Below are 16,866 nucleotides of genomic sequence, written 5' to 3'. Positions count from 1 at the left end.
AACTTCTACACAGAATTTTGACCTTTGACTTCTTTGACCTTTGACCTTCATTTTTGACCTACATTTTTTGTACATTTTGCTACAAAATGCTACTCCTTCGCCATTTCTTACCCGATTTTGATTCCGTTTGCTTTATGTGATGGCACTAGGTGAGCGCTTCAAAACTTCTACACAGAATTTTGACCTTTGACTTCTTTGACCTTTGACCTTGATTTTAGACCTATATTGTACATTTTGCTACAAAATGCTACTTCCGGCGGGGACATATATTACGCACCGCGTAATTTCTACTTTTCCTTGTTTTCTAAGTCTTTGAGGAGGATGAATACATTACTTTGTCGGCTGTTGAAAAGTACAGTTTGCAATAGTCAGTTTGCTAAAATTGAGAGTGTCCGTATCATACAGCCCTAGCCATATATTTGATAGGAAAGTACAATGTGTAATTGCAGATTTATAGAGTACTACATGCTAACTGTCATTGCTCAAATTGATTGAAAATGTTTAGCTCTTTGCATCGGCAATACACACATACATATGTACACATATCTCACACCATAAAGTCACATGCAGTACATTCATGCCATTTTAGAGGTTGCACATGCTGTAGAAAAAAGTTGAGTGAAAGGGACTCCAAAACCAGACTTACAAGAAAAAAAAAAGGAAGGAAAAAGACTTGAAAAGGATGCAAAGAATATTGAAGAAACTCTTAATTCTTGCAAATGTATTTGTTGTAATTAAATTACTTCTAAGCGAAAAACATCATTGAGAAGCATTATGTAAGCAGGATCACATAACTGGCTTTAAATATTCTGATATACTACTATTACTCTAGATTTCTAAGTACATTAGATATACTTCACCATAAAGTGTACCAGGAGCATTGTAGTAAGTGAGCAAGGTTATTGTAATCATTTTCTCTCATAATTTCTATAACATTCTACTACATCACATAATATCCTCAGATACGATGATACTGAGTTTTGATTTTATTCTGTCCACAAGAGTATGGATTCAAGTATGACTTTGCATCACAAAAGAAAGTGTTCCAATCTCTCTCTTGTAATATTTGATAGAGCTCTAAAAAGTTATATGTTTTATGTATTGATTATAGGCATATCAAGTCTTGTTGTTTCTTCAGCCAGTCCATCAAAATGTTATGCTTTTTTCTTCTTCAGAAATGGTTTTTATCAACATATTCTTTAAAAACAGTGCTTGAAAAAAATGCTTGTGTGTTTGTGTGCAGTTCTATCATTTCATTCCAGTATGTCTTATTTGTGTTTACTGCATTTCGCTTCCACGTCTACAAATGCATTATGCTGGTACCTCTGCGAAGATGTAGCAAATCAGAAATCCATAGAGTACTTGATGCTACATTTCAAAGCAAGGTCTTCTTTTTGATTCTTTGCTTTCCCAAGGAAATGAAAAGACTAATCAAAGAGCATGCCACCAGAGAACAGCCTTTATTTCATGCAATGTGTGAGTGAAGGTCAATGCAAAGTTCAAAAATGTATCCTGGGTATTTTTTCTAATTGATTATAGCAACTAAGTGAATATACATCTTGTCTGTGGTTGCCATTGTGTCTCCCCATCACCTTGAATATCACCTCTTTGCAGAGGAAATTGATTAGAAAGGGGTCATAAAATTTGAAACCTGTTCACAGAAAAATCATCCTTTGTTTCCTTTTTGCAAGGTAGGAAAACCCTATTAAAAATACTTCCTGTTTTCTGCAATTTACTCCTGTGAGCATAGGTTGTATGTTCCCCTTGGTTCATGTGTAGGTGTTACTTTGCTTTATTTCAACAAGAGAAAGTGTAATTCGGTATGAAAGTATGCAGTCATGCAAGAGGTGAATCAACTGATTTGAATTCAGGGCAAGGTACAATGAGTGTGCTGAAGGTCAAGGGCAAGGTTGAGGTCAATCTCTTCAATGTCACTATTGTGCAGTGAGCCCCTCACCATGCAAGTAGGGTTTCACATGGTCAGCAACTGACTAGCTTTTGGTCATACCAAGTTAAAGGTAAAGTTAGGCTTTGTATGTTAACATACATATGAAGTGTGAGAGTGGCACAACATGATACACAAAAGTGTGTCACAAACAAAATTATTTTGTAACTCTTTAAGGTATGTGGCAAATACTGTATACGCCATATATTTCGCGAGTCTAAATTTTCGCGAATCGGGAATTCGTGACGATTTCGTGAGTGGTTAAATTCGCGATCGTGGAGTCCTGAACTGAACGGAGAAGTGTACATGCGTATGTCACATTCCCATTGGGATCAGAGTCAATATTTTCATGTGTCCTCAGTTTCACGAATAGCACCTGACTCGCGAAATTCACGAAAATAAAAACCTCACAAAATATTTGGCGTATACAGTTTTAAAGTAAATGGCAAAATTCAGGTTTTCATGCTTTTGTAATCCAGCAAGTGGGAAAATGAAATGATCCTTGATAGCTTTCTATTTCGGAAAATATCAGAGTGATCGCAAGATCGCAGTAGTTTGGTGATTAAGGATACCACAAGGCAAGGACTCTGTGCTTGCTACATGATGACAGATAAACCACTTAAACATGTATCGCAACTATATTTTTACCTAAGATAAAAGCCCCCAATTATACCAACTCCACAATGCCTTAAATGCCATATCTCTCTCTTTTTTTTTTGTCTTCACATCAAGTCATAGTCATGCTATAGATACATGTAGTTGGTTGGCATATGTTTTATCAAAAGCAAAATGTTATAAAACAAAAGTCTTTCATAGCTTGAAGAACCCCAGTATAATAGGGATTCTCCAGGCTGTGGAAGACTTTTGTTAAAATAAAGTTGCCGACTCTCCACCGTTCTCTTCCTGTACAGCGAGACTGCTTCAACTTCATTCGAATAGCAGAGAGCAAGAACAATGGGCTTCTGGTGTGCGGAACCAACGCCCTCAACCCGAGATGCTACATTTGCAATGTAACCCGTGATGGTGATGTAAGTGACAGATATTTTTAAAGGGATAGTATACTATTGGTTAAGGTGGGGATTCAGCTCTTAAGTTTTTGCGAGATACTTAGAAACCACTTTGTGAACTGTTAAAGAGCATGCAATTCTACAAGGGATTCAAAATTTACTTGATGAAAATCAATTTTGAAATGGCTGAGATATCAACAAACAAAGTAAATCAAAGCATCCTAATAAAAGGTGGGTCCCACCTTGTATTAGGATCACTTTATTTTGGATATCTTGGCCATTTCAAAACCAATTTTCATCAAGTAAACTTTGAATACCTCTTAGAATTACATTCTCTCACATGTTTCATAAGAGGTTTCTCATTATCTAAGAAAAAATATCAAAAGAAGTTGGAAACCTGATGCCCCATCTCCACTGAAACTGTACTGTCCCTTATAAAGGGGATCAAATGAAGTTCTTTGTGTGTCTGTTATATTATTGCTCTGCTACAGTTTTCTCTTCTTTTTTGTGTGTTTTTATTGAGGGCGAGGGGACTGACACCTTTGTTTAGTTGTTTTTTCTTTCTTGTTGGGGAGGAGAAGAGAAGACCCTTTCCTCTTTTGCTTCTCTTTTCCCTGTTTTATCCAAGGATTCATGTCATGCAAAAATATGTTCATGAATTAGTGTAATCTGTATACTTGTACATATTGTGACACACCCTGTAGTTATTCCTTGTATACAGAGCGTTTCTTTTCATGTCATATCTGTTATTAATCTCAAGGTAACCATTGCTGTTTTGCTGATACAATCCTTTTATGGCTATGAATTCTCATAACGTGTTTCCAAATCAAGCTCTTTACATGTACATCCATTTTAATAGTTGTTATGTAGCAATATTTGGAAAAACTTCATGGAGTAATGAAATCTTGCTGTATTGGTTTTTTTTTTAACAATTGGTGCTTACAGTACATGAGTCTGCTTCTAAATATTCATTACTTTATTACACCCTCCTAAGCATTCAAATTAAAAATCGCATTCTGCCATGGAAATCATGGTACTCCAGATACATGTAATTCATGTACAGTGTAAAAACGAGGGCAATATTTTCTTATTCTGTGGACCAACAGATGGAATACATTGCCAATTTTCAAAGTGAATCTTAAGACAGTCTTATATTCTTTTTTTTTTTCCTTATTGCAACAGTTTTTGTGCAAAAGGCACTGAATTGTGTCATAATGGAAATACATAATATGAAGGACATTATCATCATTATTGCCTTGCCCACATAGCCAAAGTGAGACAAAGGCATCACTTTCCTGTCTTTGTCGTTGTTGTTGTCATTGTCATTGTCATTGTCAGCGTGGATGTCGGTGTCGGTATGGGCGTTGGTATTGTCGGCGTCATCGATTTGGTGTATTCTCTCTAACTTTCCACACCTTTGATCTACAGTATGTATGACCACCAAAGTCACACCACAGATCGTATACATAACCTGAAAATGATGGTCATTTTCGAATATGGGTGCAGTCCAACAAGGTCGAGGGTCAAAAGGTCAATCAGCTTGCCCTGATACAAAGCACTGTGGGGCCTGCTCGCATTATTGTACTCTCAATAACTTTCTTATGAGCTGTGACCACCAAACTGACATCACAGGTACATGTTCCTAAAGCTACTGCTCCAAGTTCGAGTATGGGTGAAATCCGACGAGGTCAAAGGTTAATTGTCAATGAACTTTCCCTGATAAGCACTGTACTGACAGTATTGTGATTTATTCCCAATAACTTTCCATTGATTTGAGCTATAACCGCCAAACTCAACACTGCTTTCACTGTGATTTTCATTTGATACTTCTGCACAGCATGCCTGAGTGACCCTAACGTTTAAATCCTCTTTTCCATTTTCCTATGAAACTGCACCTCCTAACTCTCTCTGTAAAATTTCAATCATTTTTTTTTTGTTGTTGTTGAATGTGTTAGAATAGTCGAATTTGAACAAGCTATGTAGCATTTTAAAGCTTTGAGGTTACTCTTTCAAAGTATGTAGAAAAGTGGATATTCATTTTTTGCCTACATCATGTACTATTTATGTGTTTTGAGCTAGGTGGTCAACATAATTTTCCATGTTATGAAGTAGAGCAAATTATATAGATCAGTTTAAAGCTAAACATTTAACAAATTCACATTTTCAAAACAAAACAAAACAAAACAAAAAATCATTTGCTTTGCATAATGATATGGCTTTCCTGACGATGCATAACATTTTTGGTTCAGTGTTGGCAATTGCTTCACTATCTGTGTGAGACCCACATTCACATCCATGGATGCATGGAGTATACTTTTTGGCATGGCGACATGACATACAATTGTAAATTCATGCTTACGGGGGAAAAAAAAGAATGAAGATCAATTCGTTATAATGTGGGGATGTTTATAAATTTGTGGCATTTTGGTTCTTCCCTCACATCATTTGTCTGATCTGTAAATCATATAAAGCATACAATTTATGTTCATTCATGTGTTCACTTTGTATGAGTGGTATCGCTTTGGTTAAGAAAGGTAGTTCAGGTTTTAACTTATTGCAAGATGATTAGAAACCACTTACATTCCAAAAACAAAGAAAAACAAAGTGGTCCTGATAAAAGGTGGGTCCCACCTTTTATTTGGACCTTTTTTATGATATCTCAGCCATAAAATCGATTTTCATCAAAAAAGCTTAAATTCCTCTCAGAATTGTATGCTCTTTAATATTTCATATTTTGGTTTTCAATTATCACACACAAAGAAAAACTGAATTACTAATTCTGAATCCCCACCTTAACCAAAACTATATTATTCCTTTGAATTTTATATACCAAAACGGTATGCCATTAAAAGGAAAAAAAAAAAGACAAGAGACAAAAACCACACTTTATGAGGTCCCCCAATGTAGTGCACTTCCAACTGAAAACGTCCAGCAAAAAACATTTCCTTGAGGCTAGCTATGAGAGTGAATGTGAGAATTGTGTTCATCTTGTGATAATCAGGAATCCTTAGGGGGAAAAAAAAAAAACATACAGGGAAGTGAAGACTGGTGAAGTATTTGCTTGTTGTTTAGCTGCAGTTTATGTACAATGTTTGGCTCTGGTATTGGACTCAAGCGTGCCTGATATGGGTGAGAGTTTAATGGCACCATCGAAATAAAGTGTATAAAACTGATATCAGTTGTGAATGATGAACATATCAGATTACACCTCAGCTCACATTTTATTGGTCTATGCATGGTCTGTTTGAGTGGATACTCAAAACAACCACTGTTTCGGTTGTAAACAATTTGGCTCTATCATGTTACACTTGTTGTCAAGTCGTATATTGGACTTCATTCAGGACATTTTGGCTGTGTCTGCTCTCATTCAGTGATGAGGATTTGCTGTTGTTTCTTTTTCTTTAGATTCATTCTATGAGCAGGAAACTTTCATCAGCCTCACAACATTCTTTGTTCATGTCTATCTTGATACTATGAATGTTTGAAAACATACCCTGCTTTGTTTGGTGTCCACTTGTTGACAGAGAAAGTATCAGCTTCTCGAAACCTTGCTTCATGTTGCTTGGACATGTGTGGACAGGAAGTCTTGACTTGCATGATCTTCTGTGTGCCTGTTTATTTCTTCAGAAGGTTCATTCACACACACATTGAAAAAGCATGAGCAGAGTCACGATTCAGATCACATGTTTTTGTGCACTGGTTCACACATACACAGGCAAGGAAAAACTAGCAATGTATAAAATCGCACCGGTTTACAAAATAATATTACACTTGTTCGAGCGAGACCAAACTGCGCATGGGTGAGTCCACTGACCTCTTTGAGATTAGTGAGCGAGTCTTGCAGTTTGACCTGACTTTGAGCCGACTGTCCCTCGCATCTTGCATAATGGGGTATAAAAAACTGGTGTGATTTTCGCACAGCCTTCATACACACTTCATGCTGCAAATAATTGCGACTATTCAGAGAAAGCGTTGACTATTTTCTGAAATGTCGCACTTAAAGTTCTGTAAGTGGAAAAATGAGGAAAGAAAATGGGATTCCATGGGGATACGGTCAGTTTCCGTGTGTTTGTGTTTGTTTAAGTTTTGCATGGTTTCACGATTTGAATCTCACTATTAGTCTCAGATTGTTGTGTCCACATGCATTGCGATTCTGATTACTACCCAAATAATTGTGACTGCTGCTGGCTGTGTGAATGGGTGTAAACAGTAACTGACTTCTAGCTGGAGTTTCTCAGATACAGGTTTTCTCCTTGTCTGTATACGACGTTACCCTTTTTGTCTAAAGACAAAATTGTATTCAATCAAGATTCATGTATGTGTGTGCATGTCTGATTCTGTCTACGGTCACGTTCAGGCCACAGGTTTCTTCACCAGTGAGCACAAGTAAAAGGATACCATACTTGACATTCATGCCACTCATTTTATTTTAATCAAAGTTATTGGGGAGAACAAAGAACTTGCATCAGACAATGGCTGTTATTCTAGCATACATTGTATACAGCAAAACATTAAAGGGAAATCACAAAGAATTGTGTACATGGGAGACCACCATAAAGACTAATGTTACAGGGGGGGAAAAAATGCAGTCATTACGAATGAAATAAGAACATGTGAAAGTAAAACTGGGAAATGACAATGGCTGGCTTTTTTTTTTTCAGGGTGGCAAGGACAGGGTGTTGTGATCAATCGAACAATGTCTTGGTATGCACACTTGCTTGAATGGCCTCGATCCACTGGCGACATGTATCTGCATAGAATCACACAGATCATTAAAGGCAGAAGCAGTCACTTGGAAAATGTCACAAAATGTCCTTGTCCACCTTCTCGGAAGCAGGTGAACTCATTGTCTCTCTTAAAGAAAATGAATCAAATATCACTCAGGGTAGACGTACATATTGTAACAGCATGTATTAGTATCACAGAAGCTTCAGTGTAGGTGAGTTTGTATGTGGATCTAGGTATTGCTCATCCGCTATAAAAAGATCCTGAAAATTATTTGTGTACATTGTATTTGTGTGTCTGTCTCTCATATATTCGTCTCTCTCCCAACTTTTGACATAAATTTGTGATGTGTTCGAGGAGATGACAAGACCACAGTAAGGAAACTCTGTGGCAATTTGAACGAAGCTGGACAATTATGGAAAGTATAGTAACAGTTTGATAATCAGTATTAAACCAACAGACCTTGGCCTTCCAGAACTGCTGCAGCTGCACCCTTCTTGTTGCTGTGCCTGTTCTGTTCAAGCCCAAGTTTGTATAAGAGGGAAAAACATCTCCCTTGAATAAACCTACACTTATCATTAAGACACATGAAAGTAAGACTTGCTATGCCTATTAATGTGTGATCACGTGATGGCAGAGTTACTCATACATGTATGCTGATGTTTGTAGGCCAGTTCTCGAAAGTAAACCTGAAAGTAAGCCCATCATGCGCCAGCTGCATTTTTACTTTGATGTGTTTTCATTGAAGCTGTGCATATGGAGAAAATATTTCATGTTTAGAAAGCTTTGATGTTTACATCGCATTTTGATATTGTCATTATTAAGATGGCTTCTTTATGATAGCTGATGCATCTTCCGGCTGTGTTTCTCTCTTTAAACACATCCTAACTAATCCAGCGATCAGCCTACCAGTACTACCCACAGTTTTGACATCAAGGACTCCCTCAGTTTTTTTTTTTCCTTTATCATTCTATTGTTGCATTTCAACCTTCATTGTTCCGAAGGTTCGTTAATCTGGAAATGAAATAGGGTTCGTTATTCCGAAGGTTTGGTATTCCAAAACACACAAATTCCTTATACCTAGAGGTTTGGAAATCCAAAAATGAAAAAGGGTCTGTTAACCGAACATCTGTGGATTTATATCAAAGGTTTGGTTATATTCTGAAGGTTCATTAATCCAAGAATGAAATATGGTTCATTATTCCTAAGGCTCTTTAATTGGAAAATCAAACAAGGTTCATTAAAATGAAAATGAAATAAGGTGAAATAAGATGAAATAATGCACCTTATTTCATTGTTGGAGCTATGAACCTCAGAATAAGTAACCTTAGAAGTAATGGGTCTTCCTATTAAATAATGAACCTTCTGAATAATGAACTGTAACCATTTCAACCATGTACATTGTATGCACACTCATGTGAATGACTAGAAGTACATTGCATTCTTCACCCACACAACTCCTGATAATCAAAGAGTACGGTACCATACTCTGCAGTGTTGACATTGGGTTTATTCCAACAAGACTGTTATGACAGATTTTTTTTTTTTTTTTTTTTTGAGGGGGGGGGGGGAGTCTCAGCATTTCTTGATGGTGCGTGACTCCTTTCTGCTACAGGTATTTTTCTTTAAATTCATTTGTCAGGAGACAAGAGAAAATGATCAGATTACTGTATCATTTTTGCCAACTCTGATGGTATGTTTTGCTTTCGGGAAAAGTCTCCCTTCTATACATCCGTACAATGTATGAGAATGACAGTGCTGTTTAAGTGTGAATGTCAATGCTGTTTATTCTACTGTAATGTATTTAACTTTCTAGTCTCTAAAGACTACCATTGTTTGTTTGACATGCCATACATAAAATGAGCACTTCAAATGAAGGTTACCAGATTAGCCCCCCCCCCCCCTCCAATATTTTGTCGATGATGCTCACCCTATCCGGGTCCAGTGGACCTTTAACGTTGCCTTGAACTTGAATCCTTGTTGGTGTGCTCAGAGGATGTACAGCCGGGAAGTGTTCGCAGGACCCAATCACCATCAAACTGGGGCAATGTCCGCATTAGCCACTCGTCTTCCACTCTGGTCAGATAAAGACTTCCTCCAGCCTCGCTGCCCTTGACTCTGAGCTTCCATCTACATTCTGTACCGTGTAGATGCACTTTTTTGGGGGTTCATATGTTAAGTTCATGATGAACTGATGTGTCATGTCTGAATGCAGGCAGGCTTTGGTGGACAGGCAATTTGGTGTCATTCTAACATTAAATTCATTTTGAGAGGTTGAATTGAATGCACAGTCTAAAATGCACCATGAAACTTTTCAGGGATGTATTTTACGTTTGTTCTTTTCTGTTCTTATTTCTAAAATTGTTGTAGTTATTGCCATTATATAAAGCAAGTTAATGGAATAACTATCTAATGATTTCAAATCTGAACCCTGCATGCACTTCAATTTTCTCTAAGATTAATTCATGTAAGGAATGTGTCATATTTTACCCCGTATTTTGTTCTGTAAAGATGTTGCAGAGCTCTATTCATTTTTTATGCCTCCGCCACGAAGTGGTGCTGGAGGCATGTTTTCGGGTTGTCCGTCCGTCCGTCCGTCCTTCCGTCCGTAATCAATTTTGTGGACGCCGTAACTAAAAAACCTTTTGTGGTATCCTGATGGAACTTGGCATGTATGTGTATGAGGGGGTGAAGTTGTTACTATCAATTTTTGAGTGCACAAGCTGAAGGTCAAAAGTCAAAAGGTCAAGGTCAAATGTTCAAAATTTCACTATTTCCCCCGTATCTATGCAATACCTGAAAATATTTCTTTGAAACTTAGTGTATACATGTACTACCCAAGTAAGATTCTTTGGTGAGAGTTTTGGGTCATGGAGTCAAAGGTCACAGGTCAAAAGGTTAAGTAAAATGTTAAAATTTTACTTTTTTCTTCTTATCTTAGAAATGGTTCAAGGTATCTTCATGGAACATAGTATATGTGCATGTACTGACTGGCAGTGATTATGAAGGAAATTTTGGGTTCATGGAGTCAAAGGTCAAGGTCAAAGGTGAAGGTTAACTCTTCAAAATTGTACTATATCCCTCATATTTTTTTTTTAAACTTAATTCTCTGGGAAGTTTTTTTTTTTTTTTTCTCCAAAAAGGTCAAAGGTCAAAGACCAAGTGAAAGTGCTGAACTTGACTTCTTCCTCCATATCTCGGAAGTGGCTCAAGTTATCTTCAAACTTTGTACATGTTCTGCCTGACAGTGATTCTCTCATGAATTGTAGGATCATAGGGTCAAAGGTCAAGGGTCAAAGGCTAGGTGAATATAGTAACAATTTACTATTCAATAGAGAAATTGCCCTTTTTCTCCATACCTTGAAAATTACTCAATGTATAAACTTGTATAAGGGTCAAAGTCAAGTAAAAGTCCTCAAATCCCCAAATACATGCTCTCAAAGGTGAACTTTCAATACATTGTCCACATGTACTGTAGACCTATTGGGAGAATCATGCATTATGGCGGAGGCATACCAGTTGCCATAGCGCCATTTCTAGTTATCTGTTTGTATTTCTTCTTCTTCTTCTTCTTCTTCTTCTTCTTCTTCTTCTTCTTCTTCTTCTTCATCATCTTCTCTTTTTTTGGGGGGGGGGGGGGAGGGGTTGCTCATTCAAGTGATTTTCCTCTGGCCATTTCTGTTGCATGTAGCATTGTTTTATTGTACAAAATATTGTGTATTTCTAGTGTTCTCACAGCTTTGTGGAATAAGTGATGTGAAATGAAGAGTAACAGCACTGCAAGGATTGTTTATCAATTGACATTTTGGAGCAAATGCCAAACCTAACTTTTTCACAAAATAATGTACGTGGTACAACATATTGATACTTGAAAGCCATTTCACTGGGGTTGAGGTTCCTGCTTTTCTGCATATATGTAGATATCACAATTATCTGGAGAGTTCAAATTAATTTGCAAGAAGAAAAGAAGTAATGGAAACTTCTGAAACTTCAGATGTGATGTGATGTTGAAGTCTTCTGATACAAAAGAAGAGTTCAACTTGGAAGAAAAAGGGGAGAAGATGTGTGGTGTATGGGTGAAGTAATGTGGCACAGAGTAGACTTTGCACCTTGTGACCAAAACTTGTTCACTTTAATACTTGTATAGATGTCATGCAGTTTTACCTGGAAGCCAAGGCTCTGTATTTTGAAAATTTATAAATATGTACAAACTTCACCTTAATTTCGTGTGAATGATTTTCATAAAGATGCGGACATTTCCTGCAAATTTTAAGCCACAAAACCTCTTTGAAACAAACAAAAAAAATCAACATCAGCATCACCAGTTTGGTAATTGAAAGTTGAAACCTTGCAGAAGCATTTTTTTTAAAAGAAACTTTGTTCATAAGTCTCAGCTTCGGATGGGTATAAACTTTTTTCAGTGTAATGTATTAAACTAAATGTTAGTGGGTTTGGGTCAACAGGTGAGAAACAGTACAGGTGCCAGCAATACACTATACTATTGCATTAAATTCATTAAAATTTACTACTTTCTTATGAGTTCACGGTTTTAGTAGGGTCGACTTTGAGTCTTGCAACATCATTGTTTCTATAAGTCGCAACACTTCATTCCAACCTGTATCAGGGCAATTACCCCCCCCCCCCCCCCTCAAATTTAGGTTAGGTTTTGGGTTAGAGTTTGGGTTAGGGTTAGGATTAGTTTCAGGGATAGGTTTAGTGTTAGGGTCAAGAGAAGGGTCTGGGGTAATTGCCCAGGGAGTAATTGCCCTAGATCCTCCCAACAATCAGCTTGACCATAGTCAGTGTCTTGCCAAGGCTTGGGATCATGTTGAATATATACGAAGACAGCACCAGTGACAACTTGTCCATCAACTGCTCCAGGAAACAAGATTGCCATTTTCTGGAGCAAATTTGCCTACATTTTGTAGCTGTATATCAACAAACAGATAAACAAATGTTACAAACAGTGCTTTAAACTAGCATTTTGGAATAGTATGGTAGACCACAGATATTTGCTTTGTTTTATGATGTCCCATGAAAAAGAAGTCAATCTTTGATAGTTTTATTATCTTTGTAGGGCTGAAAGTGAGTGAGAGTAAAATACATAAAATTTTACATATATACAGTGTACTATACGCTCCAGCTGTTTGGTTTTTTTTAATGAGTGTGTGTACATTGCACATAGCATACAATATGTTTGATTTAACTTAATCTTTAAACAACACACAAGTACATTTGAAGACCATAACTGCTACTAACTTCTACTTCTACTGCTTTAACATGGAGGGCGTTTCTAGCCTAATTACTGTGTAAACTGGATTTTGTTTTCAGTCAGGTTAAACCAACGATTGCTCCGGATCCTATTACCTGCAGATTGGCATGGAGTCATAAACGAATGGTTTCATTGCGTCAAAGTGTATACACTATTGTGTGTCAGGATGGACCATATCTGGCAACAGTGTAAATTTTCCTGAAGCTTGTTGGCTATTGCCATGGTAGTTGAGAGCTCTCTCAAGTTGCGTTTACAAATGTTTGGTTTTAGCCAGTCACGTTCATTTTGGTTTCTTTTGGTTTAATATTGACAGATATGGTCTTGCACATATCTTTCATGCCATAAAATAATAACACTGTGTGGAGATACTATAGTAATCTTTTGCTTACAATACTGCCATAGGCATATAAATGTATTGATAAATTGTGTGGACACCGGTCTTATTGAAGCATGGTAATCATTGCAGTGTATCACAATCGCAGAACCTTTCTTGGTCCAAGTTCTCATAGAATGGCAGTCCTAATATGACAATGAATTGTATCATTGATTCTCTCCATCTCAAAAGTTTGCTCTGTTGATTTGTATACGTGTATGACAAGAAACAAAAAAGAAGAAAAACACACACAAAATTTTGAAACACTGACCTTCCAAATTGCCTCCCAAACCAGCCAAAGTACTACAAAAATCTTTCCCGATTGCCCAGGAAGTAACAATCAAAGTCAGGCAAGTGTTTTTGAACAATAAGAAAAAATGCTTGCCCGAATTGGTTGAGCTAAAAGTTTTGAAGCCACCTTGTTTTCACTCTCCCACCCCCTTCAAAGCCACAAAGTCAACCATACAGAAGCCCAAACATAATGACTGTTTAGTGGTGCAAAGCACTTTAATTTCATTTAAGCAACTTTCCAGCTCTGAAAAGAAGCCCCAATGCAATGCAACACCAATACCTGAGCAAACCAAGTTTCTTGATACGTCAATGTGTTTCTATAAGTGTGTGAAACAACATGTGCTGATTAGTCAAAGGATATTGCTTAACGAAGTGCTTGACTTAAGGAAATGATTTTCTATGTCATATTCTAAACTTCTGGAGATTCTTTATGGGCAAGTGTTCTGCAACAATTTGAAAATTTGCTTTCCCGATCAGGCAAGTGGTAAAAAAAAAAAAGGAAGGGAATATGTAGCACCCTGCCATGTCACAAAACATGAGCATTTGGAATGTGTCCAAAATACAATAGTTGTTGTATTAAAGTATATATACCGTAACTGTTATTCTTTGCTCCTCTGAGGCGCAATGCATTACATACAAAATTGCAGTCAACACACGTATTGTTCTCACAAATCATGATGTTCAACCCTGTTCTTCCATCCAGGGTATGATACAGGGCATAAGCTGCCCCGGTCCCACAGAAAAACCCTGTATGTACACAAGGACACAAGGTCATGGTACTCTGGATGGTAGTGGCATTGCCCCCAAACACTGGGAACTGAATGCAACATCCCTCTATGCAGGTGAGTGACACTGAGGTGATATCCAGTCATGTAACTTTTCTGCTTTTTTAGTACCAGGCCTACGGATGTTGTTACTCTAGGATCAGAATGGTTCATCACATCACATGTGATGCGGAAGTAGAGGACTGAGTCTGTAGTATTCCGGTCTCAACACAGAAGAATTAACTTCAACAAGTTCAACTGAACTTTCTGCAAATGGTGGCCTGAATGCTGAACTGATATTCAGTCTTATATTTCAATTGATTTTTAAATGTCATTATTTAGATCTCTTTCAAAGATTTTCTTTTTTCTTCACTGGATTACAAAACTTTTTACAAAAATTCATGCAGGTCATCAGCATGAGCAGTAATGACTGTTTATATACAGATTTACTAAAGTCAGGGTCAAAAAATTATAATTCGTTTTGAGTAAGTTGCAACGTAGGATCTGGATGATATGAAGGTTGTCAGAAGGGGTTGTGCGTGCTTTAAGTACCATGTCCATGCTGCTAAACTAAACTAAAACTCAGTAACAATGTTCTCCTGACTCAATTTGTATACTGGTAGATGGTATGCTCTTCCTGGGCGTGTCTAAGAGCAGCGACAAAAGTCGCACCTCCATCTCGCGGGTGAGCATTCCTGAGGACAGTGTTGGCTGGTCAGACAGCGCATCCCTCTCCAGCTTGGACACCACAACCTACTTCTTCAGATCGGTCAATGGTAAATATTCCCGTGAATATAAGGTTTGATGGAGGAACATGCTGCGGATGAAGCATTGACAGCTGTAGTATGTTTTTATGATGATTAGGATTGATATTAGAGAGTTTTCGATTGGGTGAACGAGAAGGACGTGCCGCCGAGCGCAACCGTACGTCAAGGCGTCACGTCTGTACGTTGACCCGCTGCTAAAACACATTTCGATTTCGGGCGCCGGCGTCACGTCTCGTGGCGCGTGCAGGAGGCAACCAGGCCCTGTGCCTTGCGTGCATATAAGCGGAATTTGTGACTCGTTTCTGTACTCGTGATATTTATTTTATCTTTGACTAGATGCATATCCTGGGAGGAATTATGTGGATTTTAAAACATGATGCATGGCAAGACTACTAGGCAAATGCACTGCTGCACTAGCTAGGCCAAAAGCACCAAGATCTGTTTGCGTACAGCATTACGTGTAAATGCATGTGTGGGACTACGGTAGGCAGCTGCAAAGTGCGAAACAGTGAAAACGGGCAAATAAAGTAGGTACCAGAGGCTGTAGTTTGTATGTCAGCGCTGCTGCTGTGACGTGTCGAGATCGTAAGCTTTCATGTAATTAGAATATAAATATTCTCTCGAAAGAAAAAGGAAAACAGGTGAACTGAGCACGGATTTCCCGAGATTCATCCTGCTCTTTCGCACGATACCCGAGAGGAATGTGACATCATAGCAAGGTGGGTTGAGCGCGGCTCAATCGATTTGGGTGCACGGTGATAACCGGGGTTAACGCGTTCGAAATTTGTGCGATGAGCCGAGGGTCGACGCTCGCGCATGCGCAGTACGTAAAAACTACGTCATAACAGGGTGACGCCTGGCTCAACGTGCAAATCGAAAAGTCCCTATCGATTATGATGGTGTTAGTCATGGTGATAGAGTTTTACATAATCGAAAAATTAGTGAGAATCGTTGTTTTTAGTGTGTATAAAATTTGTATGTCATTAATATTGTTGTCACTATCATTATTATATTTTTATCATTTTCATTACCATTATATGTAATTAGATAAGTGGTAATTTGAAGTAACAATTTCTAGTGTAGTCCATGAAATTCGGGGAAGTTCCTGTGTGCTAAGACACCTCAAAAGATTTTAGAAATGGAGTAGAAGTAGAAGTAAAAGTGAACTTCAGGTTTGAATGTATTACAAGTAAGACGGGTTAAATTCGTGATATGAGTGAAAAATAAGGAAAATGAAGCAAGCAGAGCACTGGGGAGTTATTTTCTGCTCAGGCATGTATCCAGTGTCCAAAGGCCAGCATTTGTATGACACTTGTGACTCCTAAATTTTGCGCTTGTGCTTCCGGCCACGAAACAAGATCCTGGATTTCAGCACACATATCCTGTTTAGGTGTATTTTTTTCTCCAGAGAAAATACCACAGAATTACACAACAAAAACATTGATTTATATACACATTGTATCTGATACAGTGTATTCAGTTACTATTGAAATTGTTTGTAGAAATAGTGAAACTTGAAAGATAAACAAACAAACAAACAAACAAACAAACATACACAAAAACAAAAACAGCATGTTCTGGATCGTGTTACTTTCTGTACCTTAGGACATACATAAAAAAAATGGTAACTATTCAAATCACAAACAACAAACAAGAGAATTTATAAGTTGTTACATTGACCTCATCATTGTATTAATGGAAGGATGCATGGACACACGTGTT

The 16,866-nt window shown here is 37.7% G+C and overlaps 1 protein-coding gene across 1 annotated transcript in view; it reads left to right on the top strand.

Moving 5' to 3' along the window:
• LOC140230500 (semaphorin-1A-like) overlaps window positions 1-16,866 on the top strand; it is a 103,925-nt gene that overhangs the window by 18,022 nt on the left and 69,037 nt on the right. Inside the window, exons 4-6 of the mRNA XM_072310654.1 lie at window positions 2,857-2,973; window positions 14,317-14,455; window positions 15,001-15,153. Of these exons, the coding sequence (XP_072166755.1) occupies window positions 2,857-2,973; window positions 14,317-14,455; window positions 15,001-15,153 (409 nt within the window). The remainder of the gene's footprint in view (window positions 1-2,856; window positions 2,974-14,316; window positions 14,456-15,000; window positions 15,154-16,866) is intronic.

The sequence above is a fragment of the Diadema setosum genome, chromosome 7 (genome assembly GCF_964275005.1).
Source record: "Diadema setosum chromosome 7, eeDiaSeto1, whole genome shotgun sequence".
NCBI classification, from domain to species: domain Eukaryota; kingdom Metazoa; phylum Echinodermata; class Echinoidea; order Diadematoida; family Diadematidae; genus Diadema; species Diadema setosum.
This window is presented reverse-complemented; position numbering and strand designations above follow the sequence as displayed.